Below are 19,112 nucleotides of genomic sequence, written 5' to 3' on the forward strand. Positions count from 1 at the left end.
TTTTGAATGTTTACTAAAGTTTCCTCGGTGGTTCCCTCAGCCATAACGTTTCTTTCACGATGATTAGTATTCAGTACCGTTAAAATACTTTACTCGCATCAGATAGTTTTTGTATTCTAGATATATTTGAGTTGAACGAAACAAACATAGTTGCAATTTGATTTTATTTTAATGTTTTATAAGAATTTCTTAATATCTACGAGTAATAATGGTATTATATATCAATATTTTTTGATAATTGAATTTTTATTGTAATTGAATCAAGACAAACGAGAAAGATGATGAATTGTTCCATTTTGAATCAATAAATTTGAGTCTCATTTATTAATTTAATGAATTTATTATCGTAGAGCCTAAGAGCTGCAAGACAAAGTAAGTCGATTGAATACCAATACATATAGCTACGTAAAAAATTACTAAATCACAGTAACGTGGAGCAATACATCTACTGAACAACATGCAGGAAATCAGAATATTGCAGCGAACCAAACCCTACGAACTTTTATAGTGTACCAGTGTTACTCTTAATTTTAGCTTAAATAGTCTAATTTAATTTCAAATTAGGAAATGCATATTGATGTATTTATCCCGCTATTGTCTTGCTTATATATTGATGCAAGCACAATATAATATAGAACAGAACAATAGTAATAAATTAAGTCTTACACACGGATTAGTTATTGGCGTGACTAGAAGAATCACAAATATAAATTAAAAATACCTATGCGGGATCCGATTCCTCTACTATGGAAGCAGGAAGAGAAGCATCCCATTGTTTTAACCATTGTGTTACCAAGCAGGTAGTTTATTAAAATTACTGCATAATTATAAACTGACATTGCTTTTTTAATAATTAAAGTCTCCGGTTTACCATAGTAAAACACATTTTTTTGACAATTTTTTTTTATTCAACATAATTCTCTTCAAGGGTTTCTTTCGAAAATTTCTTCCCAGCGAGCATTCTTTTGAGATCTGAGAAAAGCAAATAGTCACTGGGGGGCAGATTTGGAGAATACGATGGATGAGGAAGCAATACGAAGCCTAATTCATGGATTTTTGACACGGTGCATTGTCTTGGTGAAGCAGCACTTTGTTATTCTTCAAATACTTCTTTGGACTTGGAGTCAATTGAAAAATCCCTGGCCTGACACATAGATGACGCTACTAGAATTAAATCCATATGTTTTTAGTTAGCTCTAACCATCAAAAAATGCATGTATAAATTTGACAGCTGTCGGATCATTAGTTTGTGAATTATAGCATTTTGAGTGAAGCAACTTTAGTTATTGTTGCCCAAAAGAGGTTGTTACCGACAAAAACAGTTAAAAAATCCACAAAATGATTTTGAATAACCGTAAATTGAAATTGAATGAAATAGGAGACACTCTAATGATATCAACTCAACGTACATCATGTACATCATATCATTCACGAATATTTGGGTATGAGAAAGCTCTGTGCAAAGTGGGTGCCGCGCGAGCTCACTTTTGACCAATAATAACGACGAGTTGATGATTCGGAGCAGTGTTTGAAGATGATCAAGCGTAATAAACCCGAGTTTTTGCATCGATATGTTACAATGGATGAAACATGGCTCCATCATTTCACTCTGAAGTCCAATCGACAGTCATCCGAGTGGACTGCACACGATGAACCCGCTCCAAAGCGTGGGAAAACGCAACAGTCGGCTGGCAAGGTTATGGCGTCTGTATTTTGGGATTATCATGGAATAATTTTCATTAACTACATTGAAAAAGGAAGGACCATCAACAGCGACTACTACATAGCTTTATTGGAACGAAATCACCGAAAAACGGCCGCATTTGAAGAAAAAGAAAGTGCTGCTTCACCAAGACAATGCACCGTGTCACAAGTCAGTGAAAACAATGGCAAAAATACATGAATTGGGCTTCGAATTGCTTTCTCATCCACAGTATTCTCCAGATCTGGCCCCCAGCGACTATTTCCTGTTCTCAGCTCTCAAAAGAACGTTCGCTGAGAAGAAATTTTCGTCGAATGAAGAGGTGATCGCCGAAACTGAGGCCTGTTTTGAAGCAAAGGACAAATCGTACTACAAAAATGGTATCGAAAAGTTGGAGGGTCGCTATAATCAGTGTATCACCCTTGAAGGGAATTATGTTGAATAAAAAAAAACTAATTTTACCAAACAATGTGTTTTACTATGGCTAGGCCGGGGACTTTTCAGTTGACCTGTTACTTTTCTTAGTCTTTGTGATTTTATACTGTCTGATCGGTCGTTATAATTTTCTCAATTCAATTCAATCTCTCAGTTTACTTTCCTTGAAAATATATTATATGCGTAGCAACTTATAATTCTCATTGAAGATTCTAATGTGGGATGGGCTACGATTAGTTTTAATAAAATTAATATCAGTCCAAATATGTATCCTAATCCCTGATATGAATTTAATCTGCCCAAAATTGTCAGCACATCACACCCGAAAATTGGATTAGGGAAAGAGCAGGAGGAATGGACTTATAAATACAACCATTGGAATTAAATAACTCCAAACCATCATATTAAGAATCTCTCGTGTTATACACCATGTTATATTTGTCCCTGGCAGACATATGACCCTGGCCCAACACCTAGTATCAAATGTCACGCGATACGAGTATCTCACCGATGTGTTTCTAAAAATGCAACACCTGCCTTTTTTGTCGCACAGCCCCACCATAACCGCATTCTATTTATACGAGAAGAAAAAAAAAGGGATTTGATCGAAAAATAAAAATATTATTAGAAGCGTGTTTCCTGTCGACAGGTAAGGAGTAGACGAGTAGTTAAGTGGGTGCCATAAGGAGGGTTGTTGAAAATCACCGCTAGTATCTTTCATTCTATTCAAATGATCTTACATAGATATTCAGTATGAGTTTTAAGATGATGCGATGATCATATTAATTCAATTATTCCACTATTATTTTCAATGGTTAATTAGCAATGTTACTTCGACTTGCTATGGATCTTTTCTGGTATTTGTTGCAATTGTACAAGTACTAATAAACATTATAGACAAGTAAAAGCTTCCAAAAGGTTGCTTACAATGTATCAAACCAAGTATTTTTACAAAAATTTTTCATCATTTAATCTATAGAATGAGATGATATAATTATAAGAAGTATATCTCCAATTTAACGCTAAATATGAATGGGATATTTCATTCAATTTTCTGTAATCAAAAGCATGTTCTAAATAAAATCTGAATGAAAGTTTAATTTCATGGTATTAATACTTTCAATTTCATTACTTATCCAACGTTACTGCAATTAATATGAATATTCAATGAATCAAAAGCTGTTTGGAATTGAATATTCTTGATATTGACACTCATAGGAAAATAAAATGATTAGTTATAAGCCCAAAATGATAAAATCATTAAATATTCAGTATGAGTCCCTAAACACCCATAAAATGGATTCAATTAATGGAAAGCGATTTTTTTAGATTAATGGGTAAATCTCACAGGAATAATTAAATTAATTTTCGAAATTGGATGTCTTTTCAATTAATTTTTTACATTTTTCGATAAATTACTCTTCCATATATCCATCTAGTGTCGTACTATCTTAATTAAGAAGACAAGGAATTAAAGATGGATATCTCTCGATTTATACGTTTTAGATAGTGACAAAAATATCTTGAATAATCTGACGGCTTTGACCATATATTCTCCCATTTCATGCGGAGTAATTTTTTCTAACCGAAATGGAGTTTTGGTAGGTTAAGAAACTTGGATTTTCATCGGTATTTTGCGTCGATAAGATTATAATCTCACAAGGCCTCATAAATTTACTGGATATTAACCTGTACGGTCTCATAGCGATAAAAATAGCATTTTTTTATTTCCACAAATATTTCGTGTCATGCAATTGACTTTAATAGATTTAAGATAGCATTAATTTAGTTTTTTTTGTATTAATGTCCAACGTTGGCATATTATTTATTTGTGACATATATGTCATACTGAATATATATTTATTTTTTTTCATTTTAAAAAGGTATTTATATTTTAGAACACAAAAACTATCAATTCCCTTTAAAAACTGTTTTTTTTTCAAGTAAAGACAATGCGAGTTCTTGAAAGGCGATACAAAACGAGACTGAGGGTTTTTTTCTATTAGAAAACAGACCTAACCCTTATAACAGACAGCCCTTGCACATGGGCGCAATAGTCATGTCATAATTACAAATATTTTCCATTATTTTTTACACTTTTTTCTTATCTTTCTGGTGGTATGGTGATATCGTGAAGAAAGAACGATGTTCATTTTGACAGCCACCCATTCATCGACCAATTTCCGTGCTTCTTCAGTATATATAAATTGTATACAAGTAAAGCCATGCTGCATCGATCTGAACCAGTCGTAATTCCGAGTCCCTATGTCCGGCAAATATGATGGATGTGGCAGAATTTCCCATTCGATCTGAAACAGTATATTCCTCACAACTCTTACAACACGTAACCTAACCTTGGAGACCCACAGCAATAAACGATTTGAACTGGTGTGGAGACTGCCTCTGGGCTACTCACTAAACCCCACCCTATCAGCTGATCCTATAACTCTAACTGATACTTCCTACTGTTAGCAATGGGGGTGCCCGTAACCGCTAACACAGTTAAGGAGCACGAAGGCCAGCAACGATATAGCGTCGTTATCACACCATGCAGCTCGCGCTACCCGAGTTAATCGCTCACCGGAAAATGTCGAGACAATTTGGAGTAAGAGCAGGACGGGGTAGTCTAAAATATCGACCAGCTCGGCAATATATCTATTATCCGAGAGACGGATCTGTTTTTCTATGAATTTGATTATTCCTGGCGAACCAGGGGGCATTGGTTATTCTCCTGATATTTTTTTTGAATAACTTGAAGGCATTCTACCTGACTAGGTGAAAAAAAGGTATTTGACATAGACACGGGAGCCGTATAGAACGACTGGTCAAACCAGTATCTCCTACAGGACAGATTTTATTGAGAGAGGAAGAGGAAGGAAGAGAAAGGTGGCTTCTTCTGACCATGGAATTTGGGCGTTCTCGATTTCAAGACGTGAAATGCTCGGTGCAAAACATTTTTTGTGGAAGAGGATAGTCTGGGTTTTCTGCGGGTTGACTTGCAAGCTCCAGAAATTTAACCACTGGGCCGTCTTATCGTGTTGTTTTTGGAATCTGCCTTGGATATGCGGTGGTACTCTTGAAGAAGCAAAGTAAGCAGTGTCGTTTATATAAAAAAGCTGCCTCAACGCATCGTCTCCTAGGGATATCTGAAAGAAAAAGGTTAAATAAAGAGGGTGCCATGGGGGAACCTTATGAAGAGAATATCTTTAATCTTCACGTGAAACGATCGTCCTGACAAAAATTACTTGATAAGAGAGGTTAGGTCATCGGTTAGACCTAAGCGTGTTGATCTCACCATATGGTGACTAGTTTTTTTTTTAACAAAACTCGACATTTTCAAATATAAATCTATGACGCTGTTATTTTGGCGCAACGTAACTTGTGTAAATTTTAAGTTAACGTCACTAGAATAAAATTATATATGTATCAAATTATAATATTGCTGCCTATGGCTAATGCATATTTGAAATCTGTTATAAAAACTGGAAAGTAATTACTGACACAAGTGATACATCTACTTTTTCTAATCCTAGCTTATTTCCTTCGATATATCGATATTTTTCTCGGTGGCAGACATCCCTAGTCCTATAATTATAATCTTCGTGGTTTCTAAAAATTTGTCCTAAAAAGCAGCATTGTTTTTAAATTATTTTTAGATGTATTTGTTAGTTCACCAGCTACTTCATCCGCACCTTTCACGCTACGTTATTAGTTTTAAAAAAATTTAATTACAAAAAAAAACAAGTAAATTATTTCATTTAAAGCTACATATTATTATTGAAATATTTCTTAAATAACAGTGAATATCTGTAAGACTGATCGTAAAACAATATACATATATAAATATGTATAAGCCTACGTCAATCAGTAGGTAGGTACATATTTGTATTCGGCTAGTTTTTCACTATTTCATCAATTTACGTATCGAAAATAAACTTGACCTTCATCATTCCTGAAAAATGTTACTAAATGATCGATAACAGAGGGTGGGCGGCCCATAATAAAATAAATTGTCGGGGAAATCAATATTCTCATTGTCATTTGACGGTACACTCGCTGGGCGTTTGGTTTTAATATAGCGGTCCAATTATATCAGATCGGACTCATTGGTTCGAAGGTGAACGAGCCTTGTGTGGGATTTCTTGGGAACCAAATATTATGTTTAATGTGTTTTTAAAGATCGTCGTTGGATATAACTAATGTTAACTTCATTGGCTATTACATAACTTTAACAATATCGATTAGTGACATTCACAAGTCGGGTGGGCCATTGGTTAGTTTTTATATTTTATTCGCCATTGGACAAGTAACATCACTTGACATACACAAATATGGTCATGCGAAGCTCATTTTCGTTTTGAATACTACATAAACAATTAGAACTGTCAGACTTGCTTATAAAACTTGCATGTAATGAAAGAAAATTCAAGCACCCTGAAAGAATAACTCTTTGGATGTAGATTTTCATTGTTGGTCGATTTATCTTTCATATTGAAAATGATAACAACGTTATGGTAATTGAAATAAGGGCCAGCTGTAGTATCCAAAGTGTTTTCTGTAAATAATAAAAAATTAAAAATGTAATATCCCATTAATTCGTGTATTTTCACTAAAACAAACACCTAAAGGAAAAAACCAACGCTATATCTACATCTATATGTCTGCTTTAGAGAAGAAATGCAGTTAGTGAATCAAGACAACTTCCAGAAATGTAACCATTATTTACAATTATCTACATGTTTTCTGACCTCATCAATAATTACTATTTCTTTTTTTTTATACCAATCTTGAGCCAAACTTGAATCCACCAAATAGGCTTGGTGTTGGAACTTTCAATGCAGATTTTATTGAATGTATTTGATTATGTTAATTATAATTTGAAAACCATCAAACTTAAATATGAAATTAAGGTTAATTATCAGCTACTTAATACTAATTTAGTTTCTATATACTAATTTCCTAGTTTAGTTTGCATCTACTAAAATTAAAACAATTTAAAAAACTCTTAAAATATTAATAATTATGGAGGTTAGTATAATTATCATTTTATACAAAGAACATGAATGCAGAAGAAGGAGAATATGAGAAATTACTTGCTCGTCTAAGACATAACGTCAATTATTCGATATATATATATATATATATATATATATATATATATATATATATATATATAACCTGGAATAATGTACACAAAATATAGTTGAAGAAATCAAGTCATTTAAGACGAAACATAACATTTGAGAATTTGAAGCATTAATTATGCAATAATTTAAAATCAACTTTATGTTTCTAGAAGTTATAGCAGATAATAACTAACTGAAAGTCATCATTTTCCTGATCATTTATCGTTGTCTTCATATACAAAAATGACTATGTATAGATAGATATACCTGACACCTTATAGCAGTGGGAAAACTGAGCTCGTTGTTCTTTCTCTAGGATGTATTTTTGGATTTCGATTCAGTCACAACATATTTCGTTCTCTGAAAAATACGACCTGCTATTGGAATGTACAGATCACTTTAACTTTGTCACTAAATTTATATGTGGATCTGATGCATTATACTCAGTGTAAAGTGATCAACATTACTATTTTTTATATATAGAAATGCCGTAAAGGCTCACTAAAAAATAGATGAGCGTCCAGGGATAACGACTCAAACAGTTTATCTTCATGATTGAACAACGGATAAAAATGAGTATTTGTAGAACGAGTTTTCACCAATTTTATAATATATGACTGATATATGTTGCAATATTTTGAAATTTACATTGCATTAGATAATATACAATTGCAATATACAAGCAAGATAAGTGAGATTAAATATATATACTAAGGATAACTTCAGATTAAACACTTTATAAGTTCATGTGGTTTGGTTGCCTTCAATCTTCTGATTTGCTGCATATTGTCCAATAGCAGTATTGCTTCTTCGTTGATTTCGAGATCATCATGTACTTTTTCGTTGGTTACGTAGCAATAAGCTGCTCCATAAGTTTTCTACCATTCGGAGAAGTTACAGATTGAATGTCAAGTTTTATTAAACTACTGTTTTTTTGGCAGCTGTATTATCATCGGAAGGTACACTGAGTCCAGGTAACTCTTATTGTCTGTTGAGAGATCTCCAGAGTCAAATCTCATACATTTATATAGTTTTATGATATTTTCTATCTATTCTTTATGATATATTCTATTATTCAACAATTTTTCTCAACATGGATAAATATATTAAACAATGGAAGAACTTATAGATGGGGTTGAGGAAGGTTGTCATTTTCTATAACCTATTAATTGTAAATCTTAATCGTTTTTTGTCGTGTTTTTTACATTCGCTGTTAGACCGCATTGTTGGGTTCCGATGACCCCTGTTGAAAAAATGTACGATGATTCTCAAACCGTTTTTAACGGCATCAATTGAAACCAGCACCACTTAACGTAACGTAATTTCATAGCATTAAACCCATAGAACGTGTAATTGGGAAACGTTGGAAGGAATTGTGTAAACGCTTTTCAGAATTATCACTAAACGTTATATAAATCGTTCTTAATAATAACATATAGCTATAGAATTAGATAAAACCGGATACGATGGAAAATAATTATGATATATTTTAATGCTAACAATCTGATTTTAATTTCGTATTTTTGAGAAAAAATGCGACGACCTGTGACTTTCGACTCTATAATTTTATTATTCAGGAGGTAAATTCGAAACATTTTAATATTCTCAACTATTGAACCAGACCAGTAGCTGTATTAGTTTGACATTTACATAGATGTACTAGCCTCTCCTGGTTAAAAGTCTAATTTGCTTTCAAATCTGCTCTGGTATAACTATTTTTTCCTTTAATATACCTATATGTTCCTATATAATTAAAAATATCGAAAGAATGTCGATATATTTTCATCATCCCTAAAACATAGTGTTTATGGTTTATCGAGAATGCTTTGAATAATTTTTATTGAAGCAATTTATTTCGATAAAGCCTAAAAATGTACAAACAAATCCTTCAAAATTCATAGATCTTATAATTTATTACAGAAATTTTGATAAGGTGTTTGATCAATTCAGAAAATTGAACTTCAACTAAATTGTTTTCCATCAACATTTTATTGCATTTTATCTTCGTTGAGTTTCAGTAAATATATATGAAAATTCCATATCATTCCATCTATTAGTTTACACGTTAAAGGGACTTTAGTGTTTATTAATTTCAAACATGCATGTTTTTTATGTGAAAATTTGTGTTCAAACTGAACAATATCTTTATAAGTGTTATGGATACCCTACAGCAGAAAAATCAACTATTATTGGTCTAGTAGACTCAAAAAAGCTTACAAGATGGCTTTGGAAAATCATAAAAAGGTGTTTCGTGAGACAGCTGATACCTTAATAATGTCAGAGAGTAATATATCAGAATAATGTCAGAGCGTTGATGTATTAGAGGGGTCCTTAGAGCTGTTTAACCCAAGTAAATATAATTTATTACATTAATTTGTCGTAATGGGCCCATTAATATACATCTGAATCAAATAGATCGTGAGCTAATAAAGAGTAGTTGGTAAAAACCTCTCCAAAACGATCAAAACAAAATTATAACAACCGTTTGATATACGCCAAATCCTCATTTACATATCTTTCTCCAGTCCTGCTTGTTCAACAGGTTTCAAATCCTTGGAAACCTGTGCACCTTACACCCACTCCTCAAAAGCACTATCGATCTTTAGCTTGCCTCTTGTTACAACTCTATAACCTTTAACTGGCTTCTAAGCCACAAAGACGCCCCAAACAGGCTGTCAAACTGGTCAATGACTACAATACACAGCAATTACATATATTACAGGTCATTTGCAAAGTCCACGGCCTGACACATAGAGGGCGCTACTAGAATTAAATCCATATGTTTTTTAGTTTGTCCTAACCCTCAAAAGATGCGTGTATAAATTTGACATTAGTTTGTGAATTATAGCATTTTGAGTGAAGCAACTTTTGTTATTATGAAAAAAATGGATAAAAAGAAATTTCACGTGTTGATAAAATATTGCTTTTTGAATGAAAAAAATACAGTTGAAGCAAAAACTTGTCTTCATGCCGAGTTTCCGGACACTGCCCCAAGAATATCAACCATCAAAGTTTGGATGTGGTAAAATGAACACCGAAGATGGTGAACGCAGTGGACGCGCAAAAGAGCTTGTTACCGACCAAAAGATTTAAAAAAAAACGCAAAATGATTTTGAATGATCGTAAATTTAAATTGAATGAAATAGCAGACTGTAAAGATATCAACTGAACGTGTACGTCATATCATTCACGAATATTTGGGTATGAGAAATCTCTGTGCACAGTGGGTGCCACGCGAGCTCTCTTTTAACCAAAAACAACGACGAATTGATGATTCGGAGCAGTGTTTGAAGATGATCAAGCGTAGTAAACCCAAATTTTTGCAACGATATGTGGCAATGCATGAAACATGGCTCCATCATTTCACTCCGAAGTCCAGTCGACAATCATCCGAGTGGACTGCACACGATGAACCCGCTCCAAAGCGCGGGAAAACGCAACAGTCCGCTGGCAAGGTTATGGCGTCTGTATTTTGAGATACGCATGGAATAATTTTCATTAACTACCTTGAAGAAGGAAGAATCATCAACAGCGACTATTACATAGCGTTTTTGGACCATTTCAAGGACGAAATTGCCGAAAAACGGCCGCATTTGAATAAAAAGAAAGTGCTGCTTCACCAAGACAATGTACCGTGTCACAAATCAGTGAAAACGATGGCAAAAATCCATGATTTGGGCTTCGAATGGCTTTCTCATCCACCGTATTCTCCAGATCTGGCCCCTAGTGACTATTTCCTGTTTTCAGATCTGAAAAGATTGGTCGCTGGGAAGAAATTTTCGTCGAATGAACAGGTGATCGCCGAAAGTGAGGCCTATTTTGAAGAAAAGGACAAATCGTACTACAGAAATGGTATCGAAAAGTTAGAGGGTCGCTATAATCAGTATATCACCCTTGAAGGGAATTATGTTGAATAAAAAAAAATTAATTTTGCCAAAAAAAATGTGTTTTACTTTTCAAGTGACCTGTTACGAAAGGGACTTCTTCGGAGGAGGACAACAAGCATGACCTCTAGAGGCTGATGTGTATGCTCCACTCTCTCTTAAAAAAATACAAACTTTTTATTGGACACGGTCATTTCACTTGCTTTTTGCTGATGTCGAAAGTACCCAGATTATAATTGTACACTTCATAAGCGACTGTGGTCATCTAACTGTTGAAATACTCACGAGAACAACTAAACACTCTTAATGAAAGCGGCTTTATCTCCTGTTCATAATCCAATCCAATTCTCCAGCTGACACCATATGCAACCAATAACCTCAGTCATCCTCAATATAATGAATTATGTACGATAGCACTACATATAACTGTTACACTAATGATATTAACGCAAAAGGGCTAGAATAAAATATCACTCTTGAAGAAGAGCATTTTAATAAATATAGTGAAATTTATAAAAAATGATGTTATTCTTGATTAGACCAGAGACTTATTTACTCTAATTTTGTAGGAATGTTCGTCCGGTCGGTCGGAATGTGTGGCTGTCGATGCGATTGTTTGTCCGAACACTCACTACTATTTGGTGGAAGCAATTTGCAGGCAAACTAAAAGCATTGGTTGAGGAAATGCTTGTTTATTTCGATTTAAATTGATACATGTGGTCGACGGGAGAATGGACAGGATATTAGGTTAAGGTAAAGGAAGTACGGTAACGCTGTGGACGTGGTACTGTTGCAAAGGGGTAGAGAAAAGAAACGAGAGCGAGACGTCGTCGTGGTGATCTTTTTTTATAGCCGGGAACCGCATGGTATCAACCCACCAGCGTTGCCAACCTTTGAACTTGCTGTAGGTGAATGCGTGGTGGCTTAAAAGGTCGTAACGGTCGTTACAAGTTATATCACAATGCGTGAAATTAATCTAATTTCAATTAATTTTTTATAAGGTACGAAACACCTTTGAGTCAACCAGCAGCAAACCAGCAATAAAATCCATGCCATCTGCCGCATCCCAGTGATCTCCAGTTTCACGGCGTCGAGCACGCCACCTTGGCCGACAGAATAACTTAACGCGTGTAAAATTGCGGAAGCACGTGATATATAACGAGGGGAAACCACCCGCAATAACAGGAAGTTCCAATACCATTATCTCTTACGGATCTCATTCCGCTACCGTGATTGAAAGCCTTTTGGATGTTGTCTGTCTTTTGTGTTCTACGTCCCTATTAACTGATAAATGGGCTTCGATTTCGTGGAGTCGTTGATACGATACGGGCTGTTGAACGAACGAAGGAACGAAGTAATATTAATTATAAATAAGTCGGTGTTGTCTTTATTTTGTTTTTGCTAATTTTTAAAATGTTTTTTCGCCGTGAAACTTTCTTAAGAACAATATTTTAATTAGATTTTTGGAAACTTATTAATCGTTACCGATTAACGTATAACTTACAATTTATCTCTATAGTGACTTAAAACTATAATCTATCCAAAGTTATTTTGTACGTACGTCATCTAAATTTGTGACGCCAAAACGTCGCAGCGTTGCCGTATCGACTCTGAGTTTTAATTCAGTTTGGATTTGAGACACAACAAAATTCTATGCTAAATTAAATAATTAAACAAAAAGACTGTTATCAAATATAATTTATTTTAACATTAGTAAATCTAATAAGTATATTATCGAGGGACTCAAAAATATGATTAAGTACAGAGTTATATTAGTTTGTAGGTTAGGGTTGTGTTTGATTACATTTTCATTGAACTCTGTTCCATACCACCTATGAGTTAGAGTTCTAGGCGCGTTTGTATTTGTATTCCCTGGGGGGCTAATCCATCTAATTAACAATTGTACATCCAAGTAATATATTTTACTTTCATTAGAGAGCATATTTACCTTTTACGCTTAGTTATTATGTCCTTGACAGTGTTTCCTTGACATACATACACACTACATATTTCTTGATAAAATTAGATTTAATTACTGAATTCTCCTTAATGTATTTGCCATATCTGCAAAAGAGTTACTATTCTTTATCTCCTGACACATTTTAACTAAATGCTCATGTATATTCTGAACAATTACACACATATATGTGCATATAAATCTTTTATACTTTACAATAACAATTCCTATAGATATATATTAATTATATACTCACCTTTAGTTGTTTCCACTCTCATCACCTTGTCTTAGAAATTAGCAGCATTGAATCATATCATATTCAAAAAGTTTTAGTCAAGTAAATAACTAAGCTGTTAATTTCCAATCTATCTAATATTTGTTCACAATTCCATCATTTTTCAATTTCTTCTTCAATGTGTCTGATCAAGTTCATCCAAACCGCAAGTGTTATTAACCATTCCTGTTTCCAGCATGAACTACAATATATCTGCAATGAATTATTAATAAATGTTATGACTAATAAAACCTAATCAATTATTATTCCAACGATTACCTTTTTCCATCAACGTTTGTTGTCATAACACTATTTTTATTATCATCTTGCCATAAGTGACCATTGGGTCTATATTGGTTCCATTCTGAAATATTCATGTCTCATCTAAATAGGTTAATTGCAATAATAAGTCTTCGTTCATTTTATTATATGCTTTTAAAAATTGTATTTTTTTAAAAAACTGGAAATTCTATTAAACCTCTTTGATACTTTGACTAACAGTTTCCTTTGAAATAATTGTATTAAATTATGTTTGTATTGAAAAACTACTCACTGTTTTTATACATTTCATATATTTAATCTCTGATCTGAATCTAAACTATCATCAGCTAACAACAAGCTGATCTTGATTCGTCACCGGCTGCGTATGAAGACGTTTTTTTCCGACCGTGTCCATACTCAGTGCAGCTGCAACACGCTAAACATATTTTCAATAAAAATCGCAGTAAATTAATATTTAACAGTAAAAATTCTTACCTCTTTAACGAATTTCACTGGCAAGACGGGGGCCTCCATTATCTTGTTCCTGTTCAAAGTAACTGATTAAAGACGAAATCTGTTCAGTCTGGCTTCTGAATTTTCAATCGGAGTAACAAAAAGCAGCGATTTGAAATTTATCAAAACAAGCAGAGCATTAAAATAATGTTTGCCGGTTTATAACCCCTTATATTGTTTTGAAAAATTTTGCATACATTTGACAACCGGGGGACTTTGACAGGCTACTTCGGTTACCCGTTCGAACTTATCGGACAGCAATTTATCTCTTTTTAATTAGAATGAAATGAGAAGGAAAATATTGTCTAAGTATCCACAACTCAGAATAGAATGAATAGAATAGAGTTTTCAGAACTCTATTCTGAAATACTTATATTATGTTTCATAGAGAGAAAAAACCTAATAACCACACCAGTTTGGGTTTATTAACAAGCACTCAACAATTGACCAGGTCCACAGAATAATAGATGTTATTGAAAAGGCCTACGAAAGTGAAAAAGTATACTCAGCTATATTCTTAGATGTGGCACAAGCCTTCGATAAGGTTTGGCATGAAGGCCTTGTTTATAAACTACAGAAAATGCTACCAAAACAACACACCGAACTATTAAAATCATACATTACAATCAGAATGTTTAGAGTCAAGCAAAAAGAAGCTTACTCTACAATAAAAGTAGCTAAATCAGGTCTACCACAAGGAAGTGTACTGGGCCCAATGCTTTATTTACTTTACATTTGTGATATACCACAAATGAAAAATATAACGATGGTTACATTTGCTGATGATACTGCGATTATAGCTGTCGGAGACAATAGTAAAGAAGACTCACGAAAATTACAACAGGCAAGTGACAATATAAATAATTGGACACAAGCTTGAAAAATAAGAATTAATGAAAGTAAATCTGTACATGTGCACTTATAAACAGACCGTACAAGCACCAATAACATTAAATAACACTCGGAATGAATCTCGATGCAAAACTTCGCTGGAAGGAACATATAAAGAAGAAAAGAACTGGAGTTGAAATATAGGAAAATGTACTGGTTAATTGGAAGAAAATCACAATTATCAGTACATAATAAATTGCTATTATATAAGAAAATATTGAAACCTATATGGACATACGGAGTTCAATTATGGGGATGTTCTGCAAAGAGTAACAGTAATACAAATTTTTCAGAACAAAGTCTTGAGAGGTATTATTAGTGCACCCAAATACTATAGGACTGATTACCTACATCGAGACCTTCAGATCCCCACAGTCAGTCAAGAAATCAAGAGAATTGCAAGGGGGCATGAGGAAAGACTCCATTCTCATACGAATATTGAAATATTGCAACTTTTGGATACCAGAACAGGACGCAGACTCAAAAGAATAGATTTAATTTAAGTTAGCATAAAGACAAATTGTAGGTTAGACGGAAACGACTAGTAACAATGTATTAATAAAATAATTAAAAAAAAATATTATGTTGATATTACTTCACCCATAGGTTTTAGTATAGGCTTTTATATCAGCAACTTATACGAATAATTTACATTAACTTTTTTTTGTATTTTAATCCAAGTTATTTTGTTTTCTTTTTGATATATCCCTTCCAACAAAGTTTTGCTTCAAGTTTCATTCAAGGTACTTAGCATTGTTAATGTATGAAATAATAGTATTTTGCATCTTTGTTAGATCAGTGTAGCCATAGTAAACTTTTTTATTTGTAGTATGTCATTTGTATAGAGTGGGTAAAGACGGGGCCTAACACACCGCCTTACCGTTCACCTGCTTTAGTTTCTTTCATTGCGGAGTAAACGTCTTCTTGTTTAACTCCAAACATACTGGCTGAGATATAAGAACATTTTATAAAGTTAATGTATAAATTGATATAAGCCCTTATACCAGTACTTCAAAATAGTTCATTATTGTTATAACTATTATAATGTTTAAACAATTTTCTACAGCAGTAATAAAAAGTAATATATTTGCTAAAAAGTCAAAAAGGAATCAGGTCTTTTGAGGGACTTCTTGCCAAATATTGTGTTATCCATCTGTTTATAACAAGCCACATTTATCGTTAACAGTTGTTGTTTTATTTAATGTATATCTCCACACCACAGTTTATTGATTAATTTATTACGTCCCCTTAAATCAGAACTTATGTTGAAATCTGGAAACGATATTATAGAGAAAAAAGAGTTCTTTAATCGGAAAAAATCGATCCCAAAAGATATCAATATATTGGGAAAAAAATATCCCCCAAAAATATCGATATATAGTCATATATATATCGATATATACTATATGTCCAAAAGTATTGATTTTTTCGATGGAAATTTTAAATATTTTTTAATAATTTTTCATAATCAAAATAAACATTTTTATTCCAAAACTGTTATTTTAATTCATCTTAATAACTATTTCTTTTGTATTGCAGGCTGTAGAACAGGACCGGCATCTGTTACGGAAGAAGCTGACCAGCAAAGAATCAGAGCTAGACGCGCGAATACTGGAACTGGAAAATGACCTTTCGGAAATGAAAGAAAAGCTCAGCACGAAGGAAACATTATTCAAACAATGGGAGAGAGACAAAAGCATTTTGGTAAGTTTGTTCGAGCGTAGGTAATCCGCTAGAATTGGTTAAACTACCGTTATTGATGTTTTTATGTTAATATCCGAAAATTTCCTCGAAAAAAAACAGCTGTATAGCGTAGGTGGTTGTTACTACCGTAAAACAAATGTCAAAATTGCAATAAATAATGTAATAATTGTATAATATATAATAATAAAGATTTAGACATGGGCATGGGCAGATATTACATGGGCCTCGGTATCAGTAGCTGGTTGATTGTCGGAAAAGAAGCTTCATCTGGGTAGCTGGTCATGAAATGCAAAGGCAGTTCCGTTTACCAAAAATGTGTATTCTGCAGAGATCTGTACAGAGAATTTCATCAATAAAAAAGATTAAATCATTTCTCCATTCTTCTAAAATGTTCGACAAAATTTTGATTAGAGATATCTTATTTTAGGCCTACAAAGCAGTGTCCTTCGGGAGCCGCAATTTTTTCCCACCTTTCAGGCAATTTACGGATACCATCTCGAAAGAATGATATAACTTTTGAGATTATCCACGAAAACAATCCACTTTGGAATTTTCATAAAAAATGAAGTGCTGTTCAGACACGTCGTAACGTCATATGTCGGAATAAGCAGTAGCAAAAGGGGCAAGATCTGGAGAATACGGTGGGTGGGTTAGCACACCGCATTTTAATGTTCCCATATATATTTTCACCGGTTTTGCAACATGTGGTCGAGGATTGTCATGCTGAAGAATAATATTGTTGGGTCTACTATGGTATTTCGGTTGTTTTTCGCGCAATGCTCAATTGCGCAATTGATGCTTTCATTAGGTTTAAGCAGCTCATAGTACAACCACTCAGCCACACCATGCTGATCCCACCAAATGCTTGGATACCACCATTAACTTGGAGAGTCATAGATATTCGGCTTTGCCATTGATTTTGGTGTACGACCACTTATTCCCCATGATTTTTCGCTTTCTATTGATCGCTTTAGATTCACTTTTCATCACCAATATTTTCAATATTGCCGTTAAAGCAGCATTTCACACATTACCAAACCCCTTTCAATGTCTCTTGGCTTCAATTGCTACGACACAAAATATCCAATCTTCTGCATTATTGCTATGTTCTTCAAGCCATTGAAAATGGTTTCTGGTGTTACTCCCAAGAATTGTACATATTCTTCTTGCGTTTTACACGGATCATCATCGAGTAATGCTGTCAAATCCTCGTTTTCAAAATTTTCTATTGGCTTTCCAGAACGCTCTTTGTCTTGGTGTTGTCAAAATCACCACTTTTGAAATATTAAAACCAGTATTCATATATTGAAATCCATGTAGCATGGTTGCTATAACCTTCACACAGCTTCGAGATGACCCCCAGCGGCTTTTTTATTGAAATTGAAGTAAAAAAGTAAAATTTACAGATATTTCCAACGCACTGACAAGAAAATTCAACACACTGAAAAAAAAGAAAACTGAAACCATTCAGTGAGGCTTCAATATAAAGTCGATTACCTGATACGATTTTATGTGATATAATCCTTTAAAATTAATTAATAGGACTGATATAATGATATTTCATAAATAGATTTAAGAGGTCAGTATGTCCTCACCACCACAAACCTATCATCTACTGCTTACTATAAGAATAACTAACCCTGTCAAATCTGATTCCTGTTATAACTAAATGTTGGCCTCCATTCTAATATATAGATATATTTATTTTATTTTAACACTATATTGTAGCAATTACTTTCGGACCAGCAGCTTATATACCTCTAACTCATCAATAAAATACGTATCATTTATCAAACGCCAATACATAGTAACAAAAACTTATAAGAGTGCATATACTTTGAACCATCCTCGTATCTTGAGGATTATTGTTGTTCAAAGATATCATCAAATACAAGACATTGCGTTTAATTAATGTAAAATATACAGACGTTGAATAGGATTTCGAAAGTCTATTTATAGATAAACGACACTAATGAGCTGTAAAACAACTAGCCGAGCTACTTTTTTATTTACCTGTTAGTTTATTTTTTGCTACTATGTTTAAATCAGGTTTAAATCATAGATCAACCACCAGATAAGTGAAATTTAAATATTATTTAATATTATTTCAGGTAGAGGAATTATCCACTCAAAACAGTAGACTAACACAACAACTAAAAGAAGCACAGGCTGTAGAGTCGCAACTTAGACAACAACTAGATAGTTATAAGGAGCAAATTTCGTTAGGAAAATCAAGTTTACAGGTAAGCTACTAACCACGCTCTTTCATCAAAATGCAGTTGATTTAATCTTTAATATTAAGATATTAAGCTTTTTCATTAGGAATTTTCCTTTTGTTTAAGAACTTCTATTCTTCTAATTAAAC

The 19,112-nt window shown here is 33.4% G+C and overlaps 1 protein-coding gene and 1 long non-coding RNA gene across 3 annotated transcripts in view; one reads left to right on the forward strand and one right to left on the reverse strand.

Moving 5' to 3' along the window:
* The window catches only part of LOC143194279 (bicaudal D-related protein homolog), a 160,785-nt gene that overhangs the window by 138,029 nt on the left and 3,644 nt on the right, over positions 1–19,112 (forward strand). For both annotated transcript variants that reach the window (XM_076400953.1, XM_076400954.1), the window contains exons 3-4: positions 16,583–16,747; positions 18,859–18,990. In XM_076400953.1, the coding sequence (XP_076257068.1) occupies positions 16,583–16,747; positions 18,859–18,990 (297 nt within the window). The remainder of the gene's footprint in view (positions 1–16,582; positions 16,748–18,858; positions 18,991–19,112) is intronic.
* On the reverse strand, positions 12,907–13,491 carry LOC143194136 (uncharacterized). The gene is made up of 3 exons (XR_013005196.1): positions 13,361–13,491; positions 13,096–13,211; positions 12,907–13,036 (listed from the first exon to the last, which is right to left on the reverse strand). It is a non-coding gene; the product is annotated as an uncharacterized LOC143194136 (long non-coding RNA).

This window comes from Rhynchophorus ferrugineus, unplaced genomic scaffold (genome assembly GCF_030347505.1).
Source record: "Rhynchophorus ferrugineus isolate W39M unplaced genomic scaffold, kcgeb_rfMv2 rfM3, whole genome shotgun sequence".
NCBI lineage: Eukaryota > Metazoa > Arthropoda > Insecta > Coleoptera > Curculionidae > Rhynchophorus > Rhynchophorus ferrugineus.